We start from the raw sequence: 12,512 nt of genomic DNA, 5'->3' as shown, positions 1-12,512 counted from the left end.
AGGTCCTGGACCCTCCGAACCAGCCGCCATGTTGAGGACTGTTGTGACCTCCAGCTAACCGTAGGGTCACGAACAGCGCGCCTGATTACCTATATATGATCAGCTTACACCAAGATACTGGGCGATCATCTCCGACCTGTGTCGCTGATTGTCATACCGCACGGTACCACGGTGCTACCGTACACCGATACCTCTCGCTGATTTTCAACCCCCAATCTACCAGATATCTCGGTGATTCTGTATGAATGGGGTGTCGAGAAAGTGCCTCGAGTACATGAAACGAGAATGACTAGAACCACTCCCTGTAAAGATATACCATGCTACTGAAACAGCAAGGGAACTTTCTGTCATATGGTCCGTTAGGCGTATACAAAGAACTGAAGGAACGAACGGACTACCATTTTTACCCACAGTTCCGATGAAGAAACCTCCGGAGATCAAGGGACGTGACGTCACGTTCACAGCCGGACAGCCGATGACGCTAACCTGCGTGGCGACCGAAGGGAACCCTCTACCCAGGCTGAGATGGTTCAACGCTACCAAACTATTGCAACAGGTAGGAGCTTCACGGTTAATAGTAGTGACTCAACGCAACAGGTAGGAGCTTCACGGTAAATAGCAGTTACTCAAGGTAGTGCTTAGTGCTTTAGCTGCCTGTTTTAAACGAAACCATGAAAAGAGGTCATTATTTCCCTTTGATCGAATAGCGAACCATATAAAGTCAGAATGATTACTATCAAACCTCTACATTTCATTCGCTCTGCCCTCATTGCAAGCCAGAAAGAAACAAGCTTTTAAAGACGATCAATACAATATCCCCGAAATGTCACAATCTTCAATTACAATGATATATGTAGCAACATCAGATAGATTGTCGAACAGACATCTTTTTACCTTTTCACCTGTATATGTATGTATCCTTACAATAAACCTTTTTGACTGAAATAGGAAATATAGAATGTTTATATGCATAGTATGCTGGGTGGCTCAAGGATCTTTACTGACAAGCACATTAAGATATTTTCTACCCAGTTAATGTTGTCAATTTTTGCTGCTAACCAGACATTTACTGCTACAGACAAATCAGAACGCCATGGCGGAAGTCGTGCCAAGCGTCAGCCTCGACTTGGTGATTCCGGAAGTAGCCCGATGGGATCATGGGAAGAACGTCACGTGTGTGGCTGACCAAGGTTACCCTGACCTTACAACCAACATGGCGGCTTCAACGATATTAAACGTGCACTGTAGGTGTGACGTACGTTCTCTGCACGACGTTTATTTTATACCTGCTTTGTTATAGATACGTGATGCTGTCTATTATCACAGACCTTTAAAAAATTTTTAGCTTCTCATGAATAAATAAAGGTTCAAACACTTTGGAAACCAGGAGGTTTTTTTACATTTTAGATCAACATATTTGGTTCATAAATGATAAAACTTTAAGAGGTAATTCTATGACACTTTACTGTTGACTGACACTTTTTGGGATCTAAACATAACGTTGCTCAACTCAGCTCAACTATCTATCGACCTGTACTGTAGCCGGACTAATCTTAATTAGCATCTTTTGTTTAAATCATTTATTGATTGAAAATCCTTCCTTGTAATTAAGGCTGACTTGATAACATTCATTTTGAAGAATATATTCTTCTTTAGCTAAAAGAGCTAACTTGCCGAAATTTTCGACCGACTTCCTCGGTTACCTTACCTGATCGCTTCGGACAACCTGATCGCTTTGGACATATGACTTTTTGCGTGACGTCAGTAATGGCTCAAATGTAGACTTCTCTCAACCCATCACTGACGTCACACGTACAGAAAGTCACGTGGCCACAGCGATTGGGCCAGACAGCTGAAGTAGGCTGATGAGCGAGTCGGTCGAACATTGCAGTGATTGCAATACTTACAGCTCTCTTCATAATGTGTTTTACCAATGCAGTTGGGCTTAACGTACATGCTAATATTACACCGCAGATCCCCCTCACACTTAAGGATGATTTGATAACAGTCATTTTGACTTGCCCGATTTCCGCGGTCTTTGTTAGCTGGCAACTGGAGAATACTTGGCGAGTCACTCTAACATTCTAGTGAGTCTATTTTATTTGTCGAACAGCTTATCTTTCAGAATGAAGCCTCATATATATGTGTTGTCAGAAGTGTTCATTACCCATAATGTACTTTTTAATGTCCGATAATGGTAATATAACACCATCCATGTTAACAGATCCCCCGATAGTGCGGAGTAGGAGGCAGACACTCCGGGTCAGTGAAGGGGAGACGTTAGATCTGAGCTGTGACGTGGACAGCAACCCTCAAGCCGCTGTGTCATGGCGGAAAGTGGATGGAGATATCCCGGGGAATGCGGAAATCAGGTACGTGCCTACCAGAAGGACCGGTTATGTCCGAATGAAGGAATTAACTTTGTGGTCGACAATCTATTAAACAACTAGACTATAAGGCTAATCTACCTTTCAAGTAGAACTACGAAAAATATCACCAAAAATGTATGGATGATTTGGTTTCGTTTTTTTTTAATGAATGACACATGGCCTAGGTATGCTTGTATGATGTATTGAATAAGACACGTGCGTATACAGATATAACATGCATCGTTCCTACTTCTTCCATGTAATAATAAATCAACAACTATGTAACACGATGTAACTTCACCTTTAAGAAGAAGAAAAGCGTAGCTGCCAACTATAAGTCACAAAATACTCATTAGAAGAGTCTGCAAATAACTTGATATTTTCATTCCCTTGTCATTGTTCCAGAGGTAACGAATTACGCCTACCGAAACTGAGCAGAACTGCAGCTGGTGGCTACAGGTGTCTGGCGAACAACGGCATCCTGCCGAGCGGAGAGGGCTCCGTCACACTGATCGTACTGTGTAAGTTTTTCAATACAAATCTCTCCATTTCTCTTCACTTACGGTTCTTATTTCTGCTCTTACTTCTTTTTTACAATACCTAAGTAGCCGGTGTTGCACAATCTTTATCCATATGGGGCTTGTTGGGTTTGTGGCCATGCGTCCCTTCCATGGAGTCACCAATAGACACTGAGAATTCTTAATCATTAATTAGTCGGTGGCAAGTGACAAAATTCTCACAGGGTCTATGAAGTGAATTTACTCGTGGGAGGGCTTCTAGAAGCCTGACCTAGTCAGGCGAGCTATCTTTAAGTTATTAATTTTTGTCCATATGTCCATATGTCATCGTTCCGTCTAGATCCACCCAGCATCACGTCTGGATTCGAGGACAAAACGAGCGCTCTAGCCGGCGGGGAGGGGTTCTCTCTTCGGTGCGAGGCGGAGGGATATCCCAAACCCCGGGTACGGTGGAGGCGGAAGGGTACAAAGCTGTACTTTGACAACCCGCTGGAGTTTACGCAGATTGACTATGACATGGAGGGAGATTACGAGTGTGTCGCTTCTAACGGACAGATAAGGAACGCCGTGAGGCACACCTTCGTGGATGTCATCGGTGAGCAATAAGAAAAATTTCTTAGTTGGTGTACTTATAAGTGTAGTTTTCGTGCAATAAGACAGGTGGCGTACCTAGCGTAAATGGCACAGCCTTGTGTGTGATAGTGAAATTGGACGAGAGCTTACATGAATGAATCGGACGAAAGCGTACTTTACAAATAATTGTGCAGTTTATTAGCCGAATAGATGTACTTTTCTGAAAATTAGACATCCAGGTCAACTGTCTTAGAACAATCCAATCTCTACAACTGGATAAGATTCTTAGATTTTTCCGGACTTTTCGTCATCGACTCTTTGTCTGGAATAAATCTACGATTCTTTTCAGTAGAAGATATTGAATTGCTCTTAAAGAACTGTCAAGATGTACGGCTCTACAAATCTATATTAAAGTCTAAAGGCTTTGCTGGGCCCCTTTTCATATACTTTTATTTGTTAACGTTTTTCATATACTTTTATATGTTAACGTAGGAAAGCCGTACATCAACACGGTGAGTTTGAAAGTGTCTGTGCGGTCCGGAGACACGGCCAGACTTGTGTGTGAGATTCTGTCCGACCCCCTTCCTGAGGAGACAAGATGGCTGCGGCGTGGGCCCGGGCAACAGGACAAACCTGTCACGGCCAGTCAGCGACCAGGAATCAGGTAATTTCTAAATCCCTCTTTTGACTACGAGATACGGTTCATATTTCATGAAACAATAGCTCAAAGATAGAGTACTTCCTTTGAACCCGGGCAGGTTCATTGCGATACCTACTGTAGCTGCATCATATCAATAACTTTAAAAATTGCAAATACTGCTTTTTCTGCTTAGCCCTTAACAATAATGAGAAGTAGTGTCGTATTTTTACCAGTTGATTAGCCACCTGTTGTAATTAATGCCAAATGTGTGGGCAAATTGTTGATATATATAGAAAGGAAGCTGGCATGCATAAAATCATGAAGACTGTTTGAGTTCAACACTGATGGTGTTCATTACAATCAATTATAACGTTGACGCTCAATGTATTTTATCATGTGTGCTTTCTACAACAGCCTATCAGAATCGATTATTTTATTGTCTGTTCACGTTCCATTTATACTTCACATTTTAAGACAGGAGGAGAGAAGTTCCGCTAGCGGCGTGACGAATACCTTGGTGATTTCTCACGTGGGCCGTTCTGACGGCGGAGTTTACGTCTGCGAGACAACAAACACGTTCGGCACCTTCCAGAGGGAGTTCCACATGGACGTCAAAGGTAGTCATGGTGCTACGTCATCTATTCTTAGCAGAGACACCTAGCTGAAGTGTGGATTACTGCAAGCCAGTGTTGCCTGAGCAAGGAGACAAATGATCAACAAAATGTCGGCTGTGGATGAAACCCTTCTCATTGCAATTGTATACTTTATTTTTGGTTACATTAACGGGATTATTGCTTTTTATCCGTTTCTTCCTAAGTATTCCTCTTTTGCTCCAAACAAATAAGGCCAATTCCTAGAACTAGACGGCTGTCACCATTGTTACTGGTAAAGTAGGAGACAACTTATGGTGTTCGATTACATGTCGTAGCAGGTGGTAGGACAAAGCTTAAGGGGCTAGTCATCATATTTACGAAATCATAATTAGTTTTAAAAAGATTAACTCAAATTGAAATTTCAACATTTCATGTGAATTTCATTCAAGAAAATGCTCATATACTTTTCTAACAGCAATATTTTCCTTCGTAGCAACCAACACTCAGGCTGTGGTCATCGCGTCTGTCACGGTCATCGTGCTGCTGATTCTGTTCGCCACGATTTTCATCTGTATCGCCAAGAGGACGGGATTGACGGAAAGGGTTAGGCGTGGTTAGTACCAGGTTTCTATCACTTCAGTTTGCTTGCAATTATGTAACTATCCCTAATGTAGACGGAGGCCGATACAAACTGCCAAAAGGATATGGTTGTCAGAAAGAGTCAGACGTGGTTTGTGCCAGATTTCTATCACTATGGCCTACCTGTAACTAGGTGTTCCTATATCGATCATCAACCAATCGAGACGGAGGCCCATCGGTCGGTATCGGCCCCCGTCTCGGTTGAGAATGATAGATGGCGTCACACTTCCGATCACGTGACATGGGCTTCTGGTCATTTCAACTTGAGAAGGATCAGAGGACAGATCGAAAGTTTGTTGGAAACGCTGTTTGGATCACAATAATGTGCGTAATGTGGCGTATGCATATGATTGTTTTTCTTTGTATCGTATGGGCCGCATACTTACTATCGTTCAAGATGCAAATATTCAGGTCCTTTTGTACTGATTTTTTTTGAAAATGTGACTTACTTTGTGTGTGGAAAAAGCGAGTCATTTTTTTTTTTTTGCTAATCGTTTTAATTTTGTTGGTGAATCCCCAGAGAAAGCGTCGACCTCCGACCTGACGCTGCCCCGGGCGCTGCCTCCCCTCCCCTCCTACATGGTTCCCGTGGGGTCGGACCTGGGGGACGGGCTGGAGATGCAGGACTTTAAGGGAACCCTGAAACCGCGCCCGCCCCCCAGGACGGACCTCGAGCCGTACTCCATCGGGCTGTCCTACCCAAGTAGGTAGCCATAGCTTCTCTGTTGGATTTGGTACATACATTGTATTACATACATTTATTGTATTCCAATCTCATTGTTGTCAATAGTATATTCATGTGTTGAACTGAAGGTCTGTCCATAGGCAAGTACTACGTATCAGTGAAAACTTATTTGCAAGTTCATTCACGAAGGTTAACTGCAAGTACATGGTAGAAGCATAGGCATTAAGGTGACATACATGTGGCACTGAACAGTGATTAACATTATTGTAAAAAAAATTCGAATGCTAGAAAACATAATGAGCCGATATAGCCATTATAAAAGTTATCTCATAAGCCTATGGATGGTTGTTGATAAACGTTAGCGAACATGCCTAATTTCCAAATTTCTTACACTGTGCTCAAGCACACTAATAATTGTATTTTCTAGCAGAAAAAGAAACAGTTTGTATTTTGTACAAAAAGAAGCAGACAACGAATGTGCCATCTTATTGCGACGTACTTCTGTCCCCACTGACCCCTGTAGGTTTGATGCACCCCCTCCCTCCCTACTCCACTGTGGAGAGACAGAGGCCGGACGGGGAGGACAACATGCTGGACTCGCCCTACCTGGAGGACCCCTGGGAAACGGAGGTCAATACGTCAACGATACTGTTGTATCCAGAACACGTCCTTATCCAGAATACGCTCTGACGCACATAGTCTAGTCTTCAGCAGGAACCATTATGTATAAGAATTCCGTTAATCCAGAACGTGTGGGGAGCTTTCTAGTTGTTTTCGATTACATTATGTAGCAAGTGGTAGGACAGGGCTGTAGATGGGGGCTGGTCACTATACAATATACAAGTATAAATGTGTTTGTTTCGAGTAAGAATAAACAGAAGAGTACCTCGTTAGACTAGACTTGAGTAGACGAAGGTAAACGTATGTGTATGCTTGTAATTGTTTCTAAGTTTTGTGTCGTTTTGTAACGTTTCCTTTTTTATCCTGCAGGGTTTTGTGATGCCCCCATCGGTTCCCCCCAAACACTGTGCGGACAAAGGGATCAACGCCATTACCCAATGTTGAGACTGTCATGATGATGTTCTTCGTCAGAGTAATGTCACTGGACAAGAACTGAACCAGTCTGTGGGCCACTATCCATACCGTACCATGCCATTACCCAATGTTGAGACTATCGTGATGGTGTTCTTCGTCAGAGTAATGTCACTGGACAAGAACTAAAACCTGACTGTGGACCACCATCCTTGTTGCTACTCTACGATGTCAAAAACAATAAAGAAGATGTGAGGCTGAAGATTGAGAAGAAGACGCTCTTTTCCTGTCTTGTTGTTGTTCTTGTTCATCTTGTATTGACTAATGCCACATAGGACAGCAAGGTTCCTTGGCCTTGCTGTTTCTGTAGCAGGGTTAATTTTTTTTTACAGGGAAGTGGTTTTTAACCCTCCCCTTTAACGTGCTCCCCTTTAAGACACATCCGATCCGGTTCTCGAACACGGGAACCACATGTTGCCCTCTTTCCAAAAGCCGGGTGCATACCCAACTGATCTAGAGATGTCTTCGCCCCGGGACGTGAACCGGAGTCTCCCAGCTACCAAATAGTGATTGGAACTAGGAGTTCGACTGTGAGGCTGCTACAATTTGAGCAACAGAGAAGGACCCCATGGGAAATGGTGGTCAATGTTTTGTTGTTGTTGTGAGCACGTCCTTATCCAGAATACGCCCTGGAGTACATGTACATATGGCGTATCCTAAAATGTCACGAGCAGAACAAAGCGTTTTGGATATCCAGAACATGTCTTCAGCGGGTCGCATCATGGACAAGTAACCGTGTTTGAGATTTAGTTCGGGTTGACGGATGCAGCTCGTGTTTTAAAAGGCTAAACTACGTGTGATTTTTGTGGCATAAGGACGCCATATTCTTCCTGTGCTGGGTTTGTATCTCTACCGCAAAGTATACTGAATAAGGATGTATTCAGGATTGAACAAAAACGTACATTGCAAAATAGCCTTTAATACGGACCTTTTTTTATGAAGTAAAGTCAAACATAACAGCAATCGTAAAGACGTTTGAAGGATACACAGTCAAATCTACAAATCATTGATACCATAGTAATTGTCTAGATATATTTTCTTTGGAAACATGCTTAGTTTAGTGGAGTAGTTTAAGCAGTAGTTCGGTAACGTTTCCTTTTATGTCCTCCAGGGTTTTGATACATCCAAAAGACGAAGGGATCTACGCCATTACCCAATGTTGAGACTATCCTGATGGTGTTCTCCTTTAGAGTAATGCCAGGATGCACGACTTACTAGTAATGATGTACAAGATAACCAACGGTTTGGTGACCATCCCGCCTACTCACCTCGTACCAGCACACATGAGTACCGTGACAACCACTCACATAAGTATAGGACTCTACGATGCAAAGTATGCCTTTCACGCCAGGACACTTCCCGGGTGAAACAGCCTCTCCGCCCACATTGTCGACAGCCCCTCACTGGACGCATTCAAGAGCAGGTTGCCATCATCGCACATCGTAGTCCAGACGCTGCGCCTCCTCCGTCTTCGTGATATTCCTACCAGGAAGTTTGCAGATTATGAAGTTTGCAGTCTGTGGACCAACGTCCTTGTTGCTAGTCTACGATGTTAAGAACAATCGTGTGAGGCAGAATAAGACGTTCTATTTCCGGCACATAGGGTAGCATGTTCCCTTGCTGTTTTTGCAGCAGGGTATATTTTTACAGAGTGGGATCGCTAGCTCTTCTCCTGTCATCTTCAGTCCACACCTCCGATCCGTTCGAACATGGGACCTCATTTCAAGATCCATCCGCAAGACTAGTGCAATATATACCAACTGATCCTGAGATGTCCTCACCCTGGGACTTGTGCCGGGGTCTCCACTCTTGTGGTTTAGCAGCATTTGTTTTCTGGATTTTCATTTTATTTTTTCGTCCTCGCAGATTAGTTTTGGGGTCTCCAGAGGATGCCATTGATAAAATAAAGTCATGTGGCCTTAAAGTGAGAAAACTCATAGACATCTGACACACACTACGCTTGACTCCTGTTGGTAATCCTGTCATTTTGGCGATGCAGACGAAAATCGTGGTGAACAGAATCAGCATGACGATAACTAAGACATGGGCGATGAATACTGACTGTGTGTTGGTATCTGGAACAAATGTTAGAGATACTTTTGTTAGGAGTTAAAAGTGAAATGTGAAGCAGCTATCCAAAAATTATTTGAGGTGAAGCATGATGTATTTCCAAGAAGCTAGTGCAAAGTGACTTTGCTTCGGTTCGTGCCTTGGCCAATTACACCTGGTTATCCCTAGTTTTATCATAATTGTGTCGGTTTCCCTTATGAATTTAAATATGTATAATTATACATTTGGACATTTGTAAAGCATGGAAGGGACAAGACATAGTTTAAAGTAAAGAGACTTCACACTTCACACGTGTGATCGTAGAATTGTGAACCTTCTTATAGAACGGAACAAGAAATGATTATTTTTTCATCGCTGTATTACTGTAAAATTTCCTTCTGCATATAATGTCATTTCCGATGCTCCATGATAGACTACCTGCAATACATTTATAACATCACCACTACGTATACTATAGACGGCAAAACGGCTCAAAGTATGTTCAAATAGTTTTGGGACTATCTGCTACCAAAATGCCGTTTAACACTGCTTTACATAATATGTAATGCGGGATTTGTACCTGATTCCTGGTCGCTAACTGACCGTGACCGGTTTGTCCTGTTGACCGGGCCCACGCCGCAGCCATCATATCAACTCCAGCTATAGTCTGAACCTCTCTGGTGTTTTAAGTAACCTCCGTTTCCCAGGGGTCCTCCGGGTAGGGCGAGTCCAGCATGTTGTCCTCTCCGTCCGGCCTCTGTCTCTCCACAGTGGAGTAGGGAGGGAGGGGGTGCATCAAACCTACAGGAGTCAGTGGGGACAGGGTTCATTCATCTTTATTCTCCGTATTGTTTATGAACTGGGTCGCACACCTAGCTCATGGTTACTGTCACAGCTAACACAGCTCTCCAGTATCAGCAACGCGTCCTAAGAGTCAGCGTTATGAAAAAGCGTTATGAAAAAAGATTGCAAATTAAACAAAACATAAAACACAAGTAGTATACGTAAATTTACATACATACAGCACATCAACATGCAAAATGATAAAAGTAATGATGTCAAATGATGATAAAAATAATGATGATAATGATAAATTAATAATAGTGCAAATCATATCATTGCAACATTGGGAAGCTGGCAACTTTTGGCTAAAGACATTAACAGCAGAAATAGCAAGAAAACAACTATCACAGATGTTTAGATGTTTGACTTTGGAACAACCATAAATTTACACGAAGTGTATCTACCTACTTGGGTAGGATAATCCTATGGAGTAGGGTTGCTTGTCCACCCTGGGAGGAGGGCGTGGTTTGAGGGTGCCGTTAAAGTCCTGCAGCTCGAGCCCGTCCATGTCACAGTCCGGGTCCATGGCCGGGGAGGACCGGGCGTCCAGGTACGGGGGCAGGGGAGGGAGGGCCCGGGAAGCTGTCAGGGTCGACCCGGTAGTCTTCTCTGTAGGTGTGGAAAACATTAAGATTAACTGCATATTAGTGATATTCATAATATTAAAAGTTACGTTTTTTGTGTGTTTTTGGCACAATATTGACAAGATAGACGGAGAGCGGTGGGCGTCCCTCCATCATTAGGAAAAGTAGTGTGTAAAGTGTCCTTTGCAAGAGCACAATTAGGGGACATGGCCAGTATCGAACCCGGAGCCTCTAGATTCCAAGCCCAACACTAGCCAGTTACGCCACACACGTGTATGTATATGATAACGACAATTTGAGATGTTTTCAAGTATCGCTGTTTTGCTTCATTTTCTTTCCCTTCTCCGAACAATCAAGACCATATGACCAGACGACTGTAAGCCTAGTTATTGGAGTTGAAGTAGACACCCTGTGGTGTTACAGAATGTAGCAAGTTTTAGGACAGAGCTAGAGGGGCTGGTTACCAGATGTGAATGGATGTTTGGAGTAAAAGAGTAGAAGATTGTTTAAGGCTAGACCACGTGGATAGAAGTGTCAATTAGATGCATTTGCTACCGCTAGGCACTACAAATAGCTACTTCTATAATGCTACATTTATTGCAGTGTTGTTCAAATGTTTTATCCCTTTTGAACATTCTGACGCTTAGTTGTTAGACCGGATTGAAACGACGCTTAGTTGTTAGACCGGATTGAAACTTACATTTCGTCATTGGCACCAACTGGCATCATAATCAACACATCATGCAAACGGTTAACGTTAGGTTCTATCAAAGCTATATATCTGTTAGAAATCTGACACAAACCACGACTCTTGTTGACTCCTGTTGACAACCCCGTCCTCTTGGCGATGCAGACGAAAATCGTGGCGAACAGAATCAGCAGGACGATAACTGTCACGGAGGCGATGACTACTGACTGCGTGTTGGTATCTGGAAAAAAGTTTGGGATTGATTTGTTAAGAGTTGTAAGTTGTAAGTTCTAACAAAACGCCAACTCAGGTGAAGCGGGTTATCTCTATTTTGCTAAAGTTGCGTAAGGATTTTCCAAGTTAAAAGTTTATACATTTAATGAGATATACAATTATGTATGCATTTTCCGTCTAAGTTAAGACAAATGTCTGAAGTGAATATTGTTTAAACAAATCTATAACCAGGTGGCTATGTAGATTTCAGTGATAATTCCTACAAACGCTAATATATCATAAATATGCTGAATGTTTTTTTTTTCAATTGAACAGCGGATGAATGTAAAATACTTCAAGGATAGGAGCCATACAAAACACATTTGACGTTAACATATAAATTCATAGAATAAGAAGTTTGCTTCCACGGCGTTTTGTTGATCAGTTGCCATCTTGCTCATGGTAGCACGGGCTTGTAGTATTCCACACTGCAGCTAGGTGTCGCTGCTAACAATAGATGATGTACTACAATGACTACCTTTGACGTCCATGTGGAACTCCCTCTGGAAGGTGCCGAACGTGTTGGTTGTCTCGCAGACGTAAACTCCGCCGTCAGAACGGCCCACGTGAGAAATCACCAAGGTGTTCGTCACGCCTCGCGGTGACGTCGTTTCCTCCTCTCTGTGCATACAGTAAGAAGGGTTGTAAGTACGCATGCGCAAGGTCAAAGGTGAATGTTCCTAAGACATAAACATAGCACGTCTTGACATTGGTATGCAAATCGACTGACGGAAGCTATATGATTATGCATATATTTTAAAGAATAGTAGAATTTTTTAGACTTTATACTTCACCTTGCAAAGCGTGCTTAGATTTGTAATCCTCCTTATAGAGGGGTACGGTGCATATACACTTTCTTCTTGAGTTATCCCTGTATAATTGTGAAATTGACATCTGTATAAAACGTCCTTTCCGATTGCCTACGGAAACCACCTACGGTAGAATTATAACATGACCAATATGTAT

General features: G+C 42.7%; 2 protein-coding genes across 2 annotated transcripts in view; one reads left to right on the top strand and one right to left on the bottom strand.

Moving 5' to 3' along the window:
• The window catches only part of LOC118422362 (hemicentin-1-like), a 46,606-nt gene extending 39,484 nt beyond the window's left edge, over nt 1-7,122 (top strand). Inside the window, exons 3-13 of the mRNA XM_035829881.1 lie at nt 414-556; nt 1,079-1,244; nt 2,225-2,372; nt 2,775-2,890; nt 3,228-3,482; nt 3,953-4,124; nt 4,575-4,717; nt 5,187-5,306; nt 5,853-6,035; nt 6,541-6,647; nt 7,008-7,122. Of these exons, the coding sequence (XP_035685774.1) occupies nt 414-556; nt 1,079-1,244; nt 2,225-2,372; nt 2,775-2,890; nt 3,228-3,482; nt 3,953-4,124; nt 4,575-4,717; nt 5,187-5,306; nt 5,853-6,035; nt 6,541-6,647; nt 7,008-7,082 (1,628 nt within the window). The 3' untranslated portion in view covers nt 7,083-7,122. The remainder of the gene's footprint in view (nt 1-413; nt 557-1,078; nt 1,245-2,224; nt 2,373-2,774; nt 2,891-3,227; nt 3,483-3,952; nt 4,125-4,574; nt 4,718-5,186; nt 5,307-5,852; nt 6,036-6,540; nt 6,648-7,007) is intronic.
• Nucleotides 7,123-9,832: 2,710 nt separating this feature from the next.
• Nucleotides 9,833-12,512, bottom strand: part of LOC118422361 (basement membrane-specific heparan sulfate proteoglycan core protein-like) — a 24,600-nt gene continuing 21,920 nt past the window's right edge. Inside the window, exons 9-12 of the mRNA XM_035829880.1 lie at nt 12,025-12,167; nt 11,389-11,514; nt 10,410-10,610; nt 9,833-9,959 (exon numbers count right to left, since the gene is read on the bottom strand). Coding sequence (XP_035685773.1) covers nt 9,844-9,959; nt 10,410-10,610; nt 11,389-11,514; nt 12,025-12,167 — 586 coding nt within the window. The 3' untranslated portion in view covers nt 9,833-9,843. The remainder of the gene's footprint in view (nt 9,960-10,409; nt 10,611-11,388; nt 11,515-12,024; nt 12,168-12,512) is intronic.

Source organism: Branchiostoma floridae, chromosome 9 (assembly GCF_000003815.2).
Source record: "Branchiostoma floridae strain S238N-H82 chromosome 9, Bfl_VNyyK, whole genome shotgun sequence".
Taxonomy (NCBI): Eukaryota; Metazoa; Chordata; class Leptocardii; order Amphioxiformes; family Branchiostomatidae; genus Branchiostoma; species Branchiostoma floridae.
The sequence above is the reverse complement of the archived record's forward strand: the minus strand, read 5'-3'. Positions and strand labels throughout refer to the sequence as shown.